The sequence below is a fragment of the Plectropomus leopardus genome, chromosome 20 (genome assembly GCF_026936395.1).
Source record: "Plectropomus leopardus strain MGB_pleo_1.0 chromosome 20, ASM2693639v1, whole genome shotgun sequence".
In the NCBI taxonomy this organism is placed as follows: Eukaryota; Metazoa; Chordata; class Actinopteri; order Perciformes; family Serranidae; genus Plectropomus; species Plectropomus leopardus.
In genome coordinates, this window is record NC_142195.1 from 1,430,022 (window position 1) to 1,446,606 (window position 16,585).

At 40.7% G+C, this 16,585-nt stretch overlaps 1 protein-coding gene across 3 annotated transcripts in view; it reads left to right on the forward strand.

Annotated features, from left to right (window-relative positions):
• Window positions 1-675: 675 nt before the first annotated feature.
• Window positions 676-16,585, forward strand: part of il6st (interleukin 6 cytokine family signal transduce) — a 37,100-nt gene continuing 21,190 nt past the window's right edge. Inside the window, exons 1-7 of one of the 3 annotated variants that reach the window (XM_088071112.1) lie at window positions 676-884; window positions 1,291-1,372; window positions 13,074-13,370; window positions 14,361-14,508; window positions 14,614-14,786; window positions 14,905-15,059; window positions 16,062-16,224. In XM_088071112.1, the coding sequence (XP_087927238.1) occupies window positions 1,303-1,372; window positions 13,074-13,370; window positions 14,361-14,508; window positions 14,614-14,786; window positions 14,905-15,059; window positions 16,062-16,224 (1,006 nt within the window). In that variant the 5' untranslated portion in view covers window positions 676-884; window positions 1,291-1,302. The remainder of the gene's footprint in view (window positions 885-1,290; window positions 1,373-13,073; window positions 13,371-14,360; window positions 14,509-14,613; window positions 14,787-14,904; window positions 15,060-16,061; window positions 16,225-16,585) is intronic. The other 2 variants (XM_042508940.2, XM_088071113.1) reach the window with 2 other exon arrangements.

Genomic DNA, 16,585 nt, shown 5'->3' on the forward strand with positions numbered 1-16,585 from the left:
TAAAATCAACAGTGCAAATTAATAAATGCACATGGTATAAATATGCCAGAAGTAGTCAGGAGGCTGTTTTTCATCTGCAGTCCTTTGGCGAAATGTGACACAAGGCCTTCTAAAAATTACAAAGCAAAGGAACAAAGAAACAGGGCATACAGTTTAAAGACTTCTTTAAACACATCGAGAGAAAGAAAAGAAAAGAAAAGAAAAAAGAAAAGAAAACAAACAGACAAAAAAGAGCAGGACAAATACAAATTTTAAAAAGCACTATAGGTGTTAGTTACATATGTAAATATAGAATGACATTGCAAGGCAAGCAGATCCTATAAACAACAATTTGTAAAGGTAAAGCAACCACAGCCATACTTTCACCTTCCCAAACACATCATGTGTTGTCTTGTATTTAGAAGTCAGTGGCAGGAACCTCAGTGGGCATGTGCTCTGCATTATTCTGAGTACGAGGGGCGGAGACATACTGGAAAACCGTAGCAGGGAACATGCAAATTCAACCAAGACAAACCGGAAACCTCTGATTAGTCACTATTTTTGACAGACATTTTCTCTGACCAATCATTAAACAGCATGTCTGTTCTGAACTCTCCCACAGATCCCTACGCTGTCAGTAGCAGGGCGCAGGCTCACCAGCGGAGGCTCGGCTCCATCCTTGTGCTGTGAGATCGTCTACGTGTGGCGCAGCAGCGAAAAATGTTGCGACATATGTTTCCTGTGACGGGAAGTGGGTGGTCCTTCCGCAGAATCTCTGGCACGAACAGACACTGACGCAAATAACAGCGAAATTACTCGTCCTGGCGTTAGTTAGGTTTAAGCTGTTAAAAATATGGTATTAAACTAACAGCAAGTACACAGGGAGCGCCACTGAGGCCGGATAGGTAAGTAAGAACCGCTTGTCTTTTAGAGCGGAAACATCATGGCGATAGCAGGGATGGCACTGTGAGCTATCAATGCTAGCCTAGCGTTAATATTTAATTTGTAACACGCAACATATAACTCTTCGCCAGTGTTTCACAACTTAAAGCTACGTTAGTACGACTGACTGACACTGCAGTACGTTATTTACGCTGTATTAACTTACGTAACGGTCTTAACAAAATGAGTAGGGCTACAAAACCTGTACGATGGTAACTGCTATCTCTTATCTGTTTACCCACTAAGTTGAGCTCGGCGTTACGTCGTTACTTGTTACTATTGCAAAGGTTGTTAGTTCGCAGTGTTTTAGACGGATATGACTCTTATTGTCTTTTCCTGTATGACAACATGTTTTTTTTATGTTCCTAGTTATTCATCATCATGGTGTCTGCGACAGTGCTCCAGTTGGTGGTGTTAGCCTGCCTTGTCTCTGCTCTACCTGCAAGAGCTGGTCAGTACCTGTTATATGTGATGCCCCCGAAGTATTTTAGTGTTGATGTTCAGCAGCCAGATAAACTCCAAACTCTGTGTCCCCTCAGAATTCTCTCTATTACTGTTTGCATTTTAAATGTTATATCTACTGTGCTCTTAACTCCATTAACGTTTTCACAGTGATGTACAGTAAATCTTTTCCATGGTCATTTTGACACGTCACATCAGGACACACAGGTCGAATCAATAAATTTTAGCTGTATTCTATTTAAATGCTTTCATTGAAGGGCTCTGCTGTTATACATGCAGGCTTACAAATATGTAACATCCATCAGTTATGGAATGGGACGTCTATTAATTTTCCTCACTATACTTATTTTGTAACTTTATATTTAGACATCCAAGTAGACAGAAGACAATAAATAAATAATAATAAGACAGAAACAAAATATCAAAAATTACATTTACATTTTATAATGGGTGATATGGAATTGACAGTCAGATGCTGCTATAGTGTAGACTGTTCTGCACCTGCCTCCAGACCAGCTAGCTCTCCAACAGTTGTAAATGTCACCAGCATCAATTAGCCACACAGACAGTGAATATTCACAAATCTAATATGTGTCAGATTTCAGTGTGAAGGCTTCTGTCAACTTGCTATACAACAGCTTTTCAGCATTTTCTTGTTCTTTGTCTGATTCTGAACACCATTCTTTCCCCAAAAAAGGGACATGGCCATAGCTATAACACAATGGGCTTCATACAAATTACATTCTGCCAAATTTCTCTTAACTTTCTGGTAAAAGAAAATCTTAGCCAACTCAACTCCAGATTCACCAAATGTTCTTAACTGCCCAAATTTGCTCTTACCCAGTTGTGATCACTGATGAGTGACACTTGATTTTAAGTCACCTGTTAGCACAGGTAAACACCTTTTAAACACTATATAAGGGCAGGTTTTGTGCTTGTGCAAAGACTCTGGAACATGCCCAGACTGGAGACATGACACCAGAAAGGCTGTAAGAAGAACAAGAATTTCTGCTGTAATGAACTTGATGTAGGCTTACAGTGAAATTAACTTAAACAAAGTAAATGTGCTGAAGTATTAAAAGTAAAAGTATGGATGAAAAAAATGTTTAAATAGATTTAATACCTTTAAAATAATTTAAATATTTTGAAGAAAAAGCATCTAGTCCTCATACATTCATAGGCTGGAACCAAGAAATTGCTTTGCTTGAAAAATACCTGACATGATTATTAAAATACTGGCAAACTAATTGTCTAATTAATTGTTTCAGCTTGGTTTGTGCACAAAAATCTTAATTTGTAAGGTAGTTATCTCATATTAGTGGTTGAGTAAAACGCAAAATATTTTCCTTTGAAAAGTAGTGGAGTAGAAGCTGAAAGTGACATAAGACTAAAATATTCAAGTAATTTAAAAGTTCCACAGATTCGTACTTTAAAACAGTACTTGAGTAAACTTACTACGTTACATTCCAGCTCTGGTCAGCAGAGGGACGCACAGTAACTGAAAGTACAATAATTGGGATCAATGGACCCAATATAGTAGCCCTTTAGCCCTGAAAAATAATAATCCAGTCATTTTAATTACTCTGAAACATTATTAGAACACAATTAGATAATTGATTAAATTATATTTATGCGTTTTTAAAACTTTCCTCAAATGTAAAACTTATTTTTCCCTGAGCTGGGCAATAATTGGTGGACTGTGAAAGCAAGATGTTTTCTCTTACCTTGGTAGGAGTGCTCTGGACCACTTGTAAAATGTTATCTTACCTAAGAGAAAAGCCAATACGAGAAAATATTGGTGAATCCCAAAAATCAGGGGTACTAGTAAAATATGATCAAATTGTGGTAACAAGCTAAAATTGTTTGTATATAGTTTCTTGCATGATGTGTTGCATTGTTGGTCTGGTCTATTGGATGTTACACCTCCCATGTTATAGCTCCCATCTGAAGGTTAAGTAGCTCTGTCAGAGTCTCCTTAGCTGATGGGCATAGAGTGTAACAGTCAATAAATGTTGTGGTTTTGTTGTAGTACCAGGTTGATCCACTAGATGCCCCTCCCTTTTATCTTGTGTCATAGGTGTATGTCCTCACTGTGGCTGTCTGCAGAGCTTGCTGGGCTCCTGTGCATGATGCTGTAGTGGTGGTGGAGGTGTTTCCTCAGATGGTTCATGTTGTGTCTATTTGCTTGTGTTTGGTCAGGATGCAGTGTGTTGAGCGTTTCTGGCAACTGTACAACTCCTGAGTAATGAGTTGGAATACAGTCATAAAAACGGCAGCAGAGGTTCCTGTTGGTTCTGTGTTTAATGCTTTGACTGTGGGAGGAACTGTGAGTTATTTGCCAGCTCAGCAGTTACAGTTATATGTATAACACCAGTTGTTGTTGATGCTGGCACACTAACCATATTAGTATACCTTTGTTTGAGTTTGATTCTGAACAGAGTGATAGTGTTTTTTTTTCTTGATCAAGGTCTTGTTTATTTCCAAATATGTCAACAAAAAACAAAACAAAAACAAATACAACTTTGATATGACACATCTGGAAAAAGTAGTTCCTCCCCAACTACCCACTTCCCAACCCCTGGATCTTAGATAGCTTACAGCCAGACAAAAACAGAAACAAAAACAAACAAACACAAAGATAAAATAAATGAATAAAAATAAATAAGATTAATTAAAAATAGAATAAATATGAAAAAATAAATAAGAAAATAAAAAATAAATTAATTAATAATAAAACAAAAAATAGATAAATAAATACAAAGATTAAATAATAATAGTATTACAAACAACAACAATTACACAAAATTTAAAGAATACCTATTAAACAGTGAAAAATAAGTAAATATCAACAATAATAATAATAATTAAATAGGAATCACTCAGTCAATCTTTTCGCTGCCATGTTTTCGACAAATGAAAGAAATGGTTGCCAAGTGGCATAGAATTTTTTGATGAACCCACTTATGGTGTATCTGGTTTTCTCTAAATTAACATAACACATAACCTCTCTTATCCACAGGGAATAACATGGTGGGGCAGAATCTTTCAATTTTAATAATATAATCTTTCTGGCCAGCAGAGAGCTTAAGGCTATCAAATTCATACTATACCCGCTGACAGAAGCATCTGCTGGAGCCCCAACTAAGTGCAATTAATGGAGAAGGGTCTATCCTTATTCCACAAACACCAGAGAAAGCTTCAAAGATAGAATGCCAAAATCTGTACAGCCTGGGGCAGGATCAAAACATATGTAATAATGTGGCCAGGGCTTGTTTGCACTGGTCCCATGTTGCGTCCAGATCTGTCTTAATCCTTGATAATCTGTCCTTAGACCAATGAAGACAGTGCACAACTTAATTTAACTGAATTACAGCATGTTGAAGGCAGATTGAAGAGGATTGAATCTTCTGTATGATTTTTTGCCAAATCTCCTCTGGAATAATTTCTTTCAGGTCTGTTTCCCTTTTATGTTTGAGAGAGTCTAGATCTGTCAAATTATGCAAGTTTAGAAATGTATAGATTCTGCTTTTAATCTGTCTTATGTCTGCTGTATACTTAAAAAGTAAGTCCAGCAGAGTTGTGGGAGGGCATACAGGGAAACTGAATTAGAGGCAACAAATTTCTGATTTGTAGATACCTGTCATTCTTCCTCCAATCCAACAATGCCCTTATACTGGCTGCCCATTAGTAATATATAAAGTTTGGGAATGCCACGCCACCCAATGCACGAGGCCTCTGCAAAATCATTTTATTTATTCTTGGCTGTTTTTTATTCCATATGAAAGTGGATATTTGACCATTCAATCTGGAAAAAAAAGACTTTGTTAGGATGATCGGAAGACACTGAAATAAATAGAGAAATCTGGGGAGCACGTTCATTTTAATCGTATTAATTCTTCCCCCTAGAGAAAGAGGTAGGGGTTCCCAGCGCTCAATGTCCTGTTTGAGATTGGATAGTAGAGATGGATAATTGGCTTTATACAGATCTTTGCAATCATGTGTGACCCATATACCCAAGTATCTAAATTTTCTAGGGCTAATTTTAAAAGCAACTGATGAGCGATATGTCCCATCTACCAGGGTAATTGGCATAAGTTCACTCTTCTGAAAGTTTAGTTTAAATCCAGATATTCTACTAAATCTAATTAATTATTAATTATCTAAATAATTCAGCAATGCCAATAATTCAGGGCTACTGGAGAGGGAGTCTGATATAAAGAGCAACATGTCAGCCGCATAAAGCAAAACTTTATGCTCTGTCCTGCCGCGGAGGATCCCTTTAATATTGGAGCTCTGCCTCAGAGTTAATGCAAGTGGTTCGAGTGCCACAGCAAGGAGTAGCAGCGAAAGAGGTCATCCCTGTCTGAATTTTGATATCTGTATTTAATATTGAAACAGGGCAATAACAGCTGTAACTGAAAGGGTTTTTATCCTTTTGAGTAGCAAAGAAAAACTGGAAAACTGACAATAATAGGGGGGAGAGTTGATGTGAACATTTTATGAAAATATTAGTCTGAAAACCATCTTGCCTCTGAGATTTGCCACTTTTTATGGCTCTAATTGCTGAGGCTATCTCCACGACCAAAAGATCCCTCTCCAGCTCAGTACCCAATTCTGCATCTACAGAGGGAATATTTAGAGATTTAAAAAAATCTTCTGGCTGGATCTGATGTATAGAATAATTGATAAAACTTTTTAAAACAGGAGTTTATTTTTTCATTATCAGTGCATTTTATCCCTTGGTCGTCACTGATTGCAGTAATAGTTTGATTAGCAGTTCTCTGATGCAACTGATGTGCAAGCAGTTGCCCAGCCTTCTCCCCATGTTCATAGTAGTTATGCTTTACTTTTGAAATTAGATATTCAGCCTGGTGAGTAGACAGGAGATCAAACTCAGTTTGTACAGACATTCGTTTTTTACTTATCTGCAGATGGGGAGTGGCTGTATAACATATCTAACTCAATTATATCATCAGTTAACTTTCTAATGTGTTCAATACTTGCCTTTTTTCTATTTGCACAACAAGAAATTATCTGACCCCTCAGATACACCTTTAATGTCTCCCACACAGTAGACGGAGACATATCAGGAGTTTGATATATATTGAGAAACAGTGTGATTTCAGATGATATAAAAGCCATGAATTTGTCATCGGAAAGTAGTAATGAATTAAATCACCACAGGCGGTGGGTGGGTTGCGCATTAGGGATATGCAGCTTTATAATAAAAAGAACCATGATCAGAGATCACTATGGCTCCATAATTGCATTCGGTTGTTAAATGTAATATTTTTTTGTCAAGAAAAAAAATATTCAATACATGAATACATCTTATGGATTGGTTAGAAGTAGGACTACGCTCTCATGGTGGGATTACGGAAACGCCATAGATCTGCTACAATAGACCACAAAGTGTTAAGGAAAAGCTGGATAGCATGTGCTAATTTTGACAGAGATGCCCTCTTGGAAACACCCCGATCCAAGCTCGGGGTGAGTACACAGTTTATATCTCCACCAAGTATAAGATGGTGCATTGTCATGTTAGATAAACAAGCCGGTTGTTTATGTTGAAGCTAAGTTGAGACTGCTAGGTTTGTGTGCTGAAGACTGGCAGTAAAGCTCCTGAAAGAAACCAAAGCTTCTTTTTGAACAGAACATAAATCATGGTGTCAGAAGTCATGGACCTGTCGCATCTGAGGACTTACAAAAAGGAATAATACTGGGGGAGATAGATGGACGTTGTTCAGCCCGACACAAATTACACTGCCGGCTGGCTTACGTTATGCGCCGCAACACGGCAGAGGGATACTGCAAATCTGATCTGTCTGTGTTTGATGGCAACATCACGGAAAACTGGAGAATATTCAAGCAGGAATACAACATATTCATCGCAGCAGCATGTTCAGACAAACCACCATGCACACAAGCATTCATCCTGCTAAACTTGGCGGGCTCAGAAGCCATAGAATGTGAACGGTCCTTCGTGTAAACACCTGCTGTTTATGCCAATGAGGGAGACAAGCGAGTGGAGATTACCCCCGCTGAGTCAAGGGAAGACCTGGAGTGTCTGAAAAGGAAATTCCGTGAGCTCTGCAATCCACAAATGAACATCACCATGGAAAGGCACATATTCTTCACCAGGAACCAGAAACAAGGTGAGACTGTGGAAGCTTATGTCAGTGATTTAAGAAATAAAGTGAAGACGTGCAAATTCGGTAACCTACAAGACAAGTTGGTTAAAGCCAGGCTCGTTACTGGCATACATGATGACAACGTGAGGAAAATACGCGACAGCGACCTCACTGTGGCAAAGGCAATTGAAACATGTCAAATACAGGAACTCACAGAACAACATACAAAGACTGGCCACACCAAAACAAAGCACAACAAAGGCGGACAGCATAAGTTTCAAAACAAAACAACAATCACAGCCACACACGTTCAAACAAAGAACTGACTCTGGACGCGAGAGCCCACTGCCAAGCATCAATTGACACAACTGTGGAAATAAACATGTGCCAGACAGGAGGAACTGCTCTGCATTTGGCCAGCAATGCCACAAGTGTAACAAATGGAACCACTTCAAACAATGCTGCAGATCAGCACAGAGCACCCACGAGCGCAAGAGAGAGAAAACGGCTAATGTTGCGCATGCAGCCAAAGGCTCTAGAAGCAGTGAGGAGTTGTACTATGTTGATGGAGTTTCTATAACCACTGGTACAATTAACACAGAAAGTGCACAGGGAGGTGAGGAAAAGGAGGACATTTTCTGCACAGTCCATGTTAGGACCATGTTAAGGAAGTGCAATGTTGTTTCACATGACATTCTGACACAGGTGGGACGTAAAGAAAGTCTGGACACCTCCAGGAGGACAAAGCTAGTCCCCTATGGAGGTGACAAAATCCCCTCAGCTACATCTGTCCTGCCACTCCTCTGGTCAGCCTTACAACCTACAATTCCAAGTAGTAAACCGAGGTGTGCAGCCACTGCTCAGCTTGCGGGACAGCCATCGTATATGGGTCTGCTCACATTAAGTAAGGAAGTTCACCAACTCCGGTTCAAAGAAGAGCCTTGTTTTTCACACCAGATGTTCATGGATTACGCTGACCTCTTCACAGATGAACAGGGCAGGCTCCCGATCACCTACACAATGACATTCGACCCTGAAGCGCAACCTGTGGTCAGGCCTGCACGCTGAATTCCAGTCGCAATGCGTGAAAAGGTCAAAGCAGAGCTGGACAGGATGACGAGCCTGGACATCATAACTCTAGTTTCAGAACAAGTGAATGGGTTTAAGCCATGGTCACAACCAACAAGAAAACATCAGACAACATACAGATTTGTATTGATCCACAAGACCTAAACTAGGTGGTCAAACAACCACATAATCCTATGCGCACTGTGGAGGAAGTGGCAGCACAGATGCCGCATGCCACAGTCTTCTCTACATCAGATGCGAAGAGCTCCTTTTGGCAGATTCCCCTGAACCACAAGTCTTCCAAACATTTAGCGCACTGTTTGGGAGATTCAAGTTCCTGGCATCAGTTGTGCCAGCGAGGCTTTCCAACACACAATGGAGCAAATGGCTACCCATGTGCGGTGATTGTTGATGATATCATTGTTGGAGGGAATGGAGAAAAAGAACACGATTTAAAAAACTTGAAGGAAGTCTTGGATCGAGCACATGAAGTAAACTTAAAACACAGTCCACAAAAGTGTATATTCAGGCTCAACAAGATCAGTTCCGTTGGTCACATATTCACAAGCAACTGGCTCAGACCTGACCCTTCCAAAACAAAAGGAATCAAAGAGATGCCAGCGCCAGATAATGTTAAAGCCTTTGTAAACTGGTGTGAGCAGAACCATCTCCAGCTCAACGCCAGTAAGACAAAGGAGATGGTTATTGACTTCCGCAGGAGGAAGACACCCCAGACTACACAGGTGAACATCCAGGGTCTGGACATTGAGATGGTGGAGACCTATCGATACCTGGGTGTTCACCTTAACAATAAACTGGACTGGTCTAATAACACAGATGTCCTGTACAAGAAGGGCCAGAGTCGTCTCCACCTGCTGAGAAGACTGAGGTCCTTTGGAGTGTGCAAGTCTCTGCTCCGGACATTCTATGACACTGTGGTAGCATCTGCTCTTTTCTATGCAGTGGTCTGCTGGGGAGCAGGGAGCACAGATCGGGACAGAAAGAGACTGAACAGACTGGTCAGGAAGGCCGGTTCTGTCCTGGACTGCTCCCTGGACTCCATTGAGGAGGTGGGTGAGAGGAGGATGTTAGCAAAGCTCACATCCATCATGGACAACCCCTCTCACCCACTGCATGAGACTGTGGGGGTTTTAAGCAGCTCCTTCAGCAACAGACTGAGACATCCACCCTGCAAGAAGGAGCGCTACCGCAGGTCATTCATCCCATCTGCAATAAGACTCTATAACATCAGCATCACTGGCTGAGTAATTTGCACAACAAATTTTTTGTACTATTCTCAAATCCATCTTTTGTGTACATACTATTCTATTACTTACTTATTATTATGTGTACATACCTTATTTCCTCTATGTACATACTTATTTTATTACTTATTTATTGTTATTTGTTATTGTTATTTTCTTTGTTACATTTCACTTTTCTTTTTTCATGCTGCTGTAACATTTGAAATTTCCCCCAATGGGGGATCAATAAAGGAATATTCTATTCTATTCTATTCTATTCTATTCTTACAGTGCTTTCTCAGCATGGTGAACTACATGGCATGCCTTATTCTGAACTTAAGCGAGGTATCTGCTCCCCTGCGTCAGCTGACACATAAAGATGCCGAATGGTGTTGGTTCGAACAGCACCAAAGGGCATTTGATGCTCTCAAGAAACCTCTTGCCAGCCCACCAACGCTGAGATACTGTGATGTCCACAAGCCAATAACACTCACCTGTGATGCTACTCAGCATGGCCTCGGAGTAGCTTGCCTACAGGAATGCGTCCCCTTCGCTTATGAATCTTGCACATTGATACAAACTATAATGCACTATGTGCAGATAGAAAAGGAACTTCTAGCCATCCTGTTTGCATGCTCCAAATTTCAGTGACTACATCTATGGCAAACACATCCAGATCGAGACAGATCACCAGCCACTGGTCACCATTCTTTCAAAACCTTAACACACAGCTCCAGCAAGGTTGCAGTGCATGATGCTACATCTACAAAAGTAACCCTTCCAACTGAGCAACAAGAAAGGCAAGCACATGTACCTTGTGGACATATTGTCCCGTGCCCCCATGAAAACAACAGAGCAGCACAGCAGTGAGGAGGCCAATTCTGACTGTCCAGCACATCTCCTCCTCATGCCTCAAAGAGTCCAGAGAACACACGGCGAAAGACAAAGATCTGCAGGCGCTCTGCAACATCATCAAGCCTGGGTGGCCCAGACACAGAGCCAACCTGCCAGCAAGCCACTACTTCATGTACGTGGACAAGCTGACAATCGATGAAGGCATCATCGTGATGGGACCGAAGGCCGTCATTCCAGAAACACTATGAAGTGAATACACCACAATCCTACACAGAGGCCACCGCAGCAAAGAGGCAACAAAACGCAGAGCCAGGGACATTGTGTTTTGGCCGTCTATGCCCGAGGACATTGAGAGGGAGACACTGCCATGCTCCGTCTGCAATGGCACTAAGCCCCATCAACAGAAGGAGGTGCTCAAACTCCACACTGTACCAAACCTGCCATGGTCAACTATAGCTACAAACATTTTCGAGTGGAATGGACAGCACACTACTTAGTGCTGGTTGACTCATATTCTGGGTTGTTCGAGATAGACCTGCTGCGCAACATGATTTCCAGTACTGTAATAACAAAGCTAAAGCGACTTCTCAGTCCATGGCAGTCCGCACAAGCTCATTTCAGGCAGCGGAACCCAGTTTACAAGTCAGTGGTTTAAAGCCTTTGCCTCAACTTGAGATTTTCGTCCACTTCACCAGCAGCCCAGAATTCCCACAGGCCAACAGCCTAGCTGAGAGAGCTGTCTGCAGTGCAAAGCAGTTAATGGAAAAGTCAAATGTGACAGGACTGACGCATTCCTGAATCTGCTCAACATCAGAAACATTGCACTGATGCAGTGCTTGGCTCGCCAGCGGAGAGACTAATGTCAAGGCAGATACGTACCACGCTCCCAATCTGCAAGTCACTGCCAGTTCCCACCATCAGAGACAGTGACACCATCAAAGCATGGCTCACCAGGAGGCGACAATCCCAAAAGTTGTTGTATGACAAGGCCAGCAGGCCACTAAAGCCACTCACGGAAGGACAAGTGGTGAGAATGCAGACTCACCGCAGTCATGATCGCATGGCTACGGTGAAGCAGACCTGCCATGAACAAAGATCCTATATTGTCACGTCAGGAGGTCAGGACTACAGAAGGAATCAGAGACATCTCCTGCCTGTACAAGAGCCACCACCATCTAAAGCTCTTGACAGCGACCAGGAAGCTGATGGAAATTCCATCTCTTCGGCCACTGCTGGAGAAACCCCACTCCACCCCCTCATCAGCCCTCTGTCATCCCAAATGTCACACGTGCAGGCCGCATGTGCAAGCCCAACCGTAAGTACATGCAGTAGTTGTTTCATGTTCGACAAACTGTTATATCGAGTAGGACTGTTATATGTTATGTTAATGATAGCACAACAGACTATTGGACTGTTCTAGTGTTCCATGAAAAAAAAGGAACACCTTTCTCCTTGTAAAAAATAAAGACAAAAAAAAACCCAGACACATCCATGTGTTAATTAAGTTTAAAATGTTGTACTTAACTATGCATGATATATTTGTTGATACAATACATGCGGCAGTCGTTGGCAATCAAATGTGTCATGGTAAAGATCTGAGTTCACTACATTTTATCACTTGGTATTCTGTCACGTTTCTCATTTTATTGTTTCAGTTATCAACTGACACGGAGGCTAAAGATGGGGGATGTAGAACGACGTGTATTGTTGTTAGGTTTGTTACTTGCCAGCCACCATACTTGTTAAGAGTCAGAATGTGCACATGTGCCAGCTACTTCAGGCCGGTTGTTTATGTTGAAGCTAAGTTGAGGCTGCTAGGTATGTATGCTCGAGACTGGCAATAAAGCTGAAAGAAACCAAAGCTTGTTATTGAACAGAACATAAAACACAGCCTTTTGGGACCCAGGCTCTGGTATGAGTGGTCGACCAACAGCTCTTTTTTTAGTTGGAGCACCTCAATCAGCAGACTAGAAACCACGGCTGTGGAGCTTGAGTCGGGACTCTCTGAAACGCCAAGGATTCTTACATTACATCTCCTCATCTGGCCTTCCATATTGTCACATTTCTCCTTCAGGTTCAACACTTCTGATTTCAAGTCACTCACCATATTTTGAAGAACAGACACTTCATCCGACCACACCAAAAGCCCCTGCTCCACCTCTTCAACGCTGAACTTAATTTGGTCTAGTTATGATTTGAGGGCTGCGGTATTGTTGACAATTTCGGTTTTCACCGCCTGTGATTCATTCTTAAGAAAGTCGGAATCTTCTGTGAGAGCATTTTTCAGTTCCGACTTTATCACCGCTGCAATATCAGCTTTCAGCGAGAGGAGGATTTCTGTCTTCAAATCCGAAGCATCCAATTAATTTTTTTTTTGTTTTTGTGTCCTCAGAAAGCCTCTTGGTAATAGCCCCACAGTCTCCGGTGCTCGAGATTGGGACTGACTTCACGGCTACATGCATGATCATCAACACAGATGAAGTTACAGCAGATGACCTCTACTGGAATCTCTCTAAGACTACTGTACCCAAAGAACAGTACACCAAGATCAATGCAACAGCTCTCAGTGTCACTGTGCTTGTCACCCATGAAGAACCTGAATGGTTATTTTGCTTTGGCAAGAAATTGTCATCTTATTCTCTCTGGAACCAAGGCAGATTTATGCACGGGATCTACATTACCAAAGGCTGTAAGTCCTTGCTGTCACAAAATATAACCTATAGCTTTTTTCTTTTTTTTTTAACACTTTATTTTTAATGTTTTCACGAAACTGTCATAAAGGGACAGAGAGGTCAAAAATACAGTACAAAACAGAAAACAAAGAGAACACAAAATGGAAATGAAATTATCTAGATTACCATTGCCATTTCTCACCAAATAATATTCATCCCTATGACATATTCAGTGGTTCAGTACATGTCAACATTTTCCATTTTTCCCACTTCTCTCGACACCGCTCCTCTTGAGCTCTAAACCTGTAAGTTAACAGTTCCATGTCATATATTTCATTCACACTTGCCAGCCATTCATCTGGTGTTGGTGTTTCCACCTTGTACCACCTCTTTCTTAATGGCTTTTTTACGAGCTACCTAAAGGATTTTCAGGAGATCTTCTTTTAACACAATGCCCCCGTCATACTACCAAAATACAGAACTATACATGATCTAGGTATATCATAGCCCAGGATGTGGTTAATAGCCATATGAACATTTATCAAAAACGGTACAATTTCAGGACAAAGCCAAAATACATGGCTATAATTCACATTTACTGCCCCACATCTTCTCCAAGAATTGTAAAAAGGACAAATAGGGAAATAGTCTGTTGTAATAATCCACAAGAGCCTGCAGACCTACATCCTGTTTGAATCAAACCTGCTGTAGTTGTGGGCACACAGGTTTAAAGTAAAATGGAAGGTTATTTAATATTTCCAGTGTTTTTAGTTTTGATTTGACTCTCTCTGGGTAAAGGATAATATTGGCTAAATCTGAGCATAAAAACAACCTGAGAGACTAATGTGATTTAAAATGTTTTCCACCCTCAATCTTATCTTTAAATTGTTTCCTAAATACATCTGTCTGTGAAAAATGGTACATGTCTTTTTTCTTCTTCTTTTGCAAAAAAGCCCTTAAACACTGAAGTTATTAAGATGTATGTGTGCTGTCTGTCTCCATTTCAGATCGTCCAGAGAAGCCAGAGAATCTGTCCTGTGTGGCAGTTCAAGAGAAAAAGTACATTTCTACAACCTTAAGCTGTAAGTGGGAAGCAGTAGGACGTCAGACCACAGGAGTCCCTACAACATATACACTATATGTTGCAGTCATCTTGTGAGTAAACCCCCAAATGCTTTGGCATCTTAGGGCTAGAAAGTTGGATTATTAGAAAATATCAAACAATAAAAAAAATACAGGGTTTGTCTTAATGGTATTTAGATCTTTTGTCTGCAGGTCTCGGGTCTACAATGTGTCAACACGTAAAAACAGTGCCCAAGTGGAATTTGAGGACAGTTTCCCCAATCACATGACCCTGGAGATTTGGGTGGAGGCACACAATAAACTGGGAAGAATCGAGTCGGAGCACCTGAAGGGAGACGCAGGCTGGTTTGGTAAGTTCAGTATTTGTCTGGTGTGCAGCATGTACTTAACTGCTGAAATGTGACAGTGCTGATGAGCGATCATTGCCACTTTTATATTCCTGACGGTTTGTTGTGTGTTTTGTTGCAGTTAAAACAAACCCTCCATCAGATGTCAAAGTTATTTCAGAGAAGGGTTTCTCCACCTCCCTTCTGATAAGCTGGACTCACCCTATTCCGAAAGAATATGTCCAATTAATATATCAAATAAGATACTGCATCAGTGGATCTCAGAATTGGACTGATGTAAGTATGTTTGTCTCCTTCTACTACTCAGTCATTTCTTATAGTGTGCATTTTCATCATAGCAGGAAAAGCAGAGGTGGAACTAAGGATATCTATGCTGGCTGCTTAGTGTCTCAGTTTGTCAGTGAGCCAGCATGCACAATAGCCCTGCCACTGAAATACGTACGCTGTATTCGGTCATTAATAATGTTATAATACAGAAAATATCTGTAAAAAATCTTCCAACCATCAGTTGTTTAACATAATTCAGCTATAATTTTGAAGATTGAAATATCTCAACAACTACTGGACACATTGACAGTACCTTCTGTACAGACATTCATGGTTTCAAGAGGATTAATCCCCCTGTAGCTGATTACTCCCCGACTTTTCTTTTCGTGCCACCAGCAGATTGACATTTATGATTTTGAGTGAAATATCTCAACATCTTTTGCATGGATTGACATGCACTTTAGCAAAGAGATTCATGTTCCCCCCATGATGAACTGCAATAGCATCATCATCAGGTCACAGTTTTAATTTGTCCATTATTTTGTCTCTGCAACACCTGCAAAACTAATGAAATCCTCATCCTCCTCAACTGTAGTTAAGTGTTAATTACCAAATGCTACCATAGTAACATGCTACACTAAGATTCTTTGAGAATTTGCTTTAACACAGCCTCGCAGAGTCACAAGCATTACTGTCGACTTGGTCAAAAGATCAGTTCTTCCTGTGACAGAGTAGCTGCTCAAGGTGTGCCTGTAGTGGGCTATACATGTGTCATTTACAATTATATATCGAACTTGCAATATTTCCACTTCATCCAGCAGGACTGGAATCTTATGTACAACAACTTAAATGTCAGTTTTTATTTTTATTTGCTTGTTTTCCTCTTCTTTAACAAGGTACGTGTCCTTGTGTTATTTTGTATGTCTGGACACTTGGTCACCCAACAAGTCTGCTGTTTGTCTTTTCTGTTATTAGTTGACAAAATCAAAGAGCTGTGTTAATATCTTTTAGGTACCTCTTTCGGACACTGCCAATTACATTCAGTCCTTTAGGCTCCAGAACCTTAAGCCAGACACAGTATATGTTACTCAGGTTTGCTGCAAGAATGAGAAGGGGGGCCATGGTATCTGGAGCAACTGGAGTACCAATGCCACCGAGAGAACACCAGAGGACCGTAAGTTTTTTTAATAAGGGAATGTAATAACAGGGAATGTAATAGGGAATTAGGGAATGTAATAACATTCCCTAAGTCAAAGGATTTGACCTCCAAATCCAGCATGGTGTTCAAAGACAACTGAAGGAATTTAGGGTTAATTTATTGTTTAGTATCTGTTACACCTGTCAGACACAGTATGAGTCCTAAGTCCTTGAGACCTTCCTTACACTCAGTAAGAACTTGAGTGAAGCTGGTAGGATCTAATGAAGCTTTTCACTGTGTGTGAATGCTGCTAAACACAGTTTGTGTCAATTTTTGTACAGCCTCGTTAATCGTTCCCAGTACAATGATCGACAAAAAAATGTAAAAAAGCAAATGA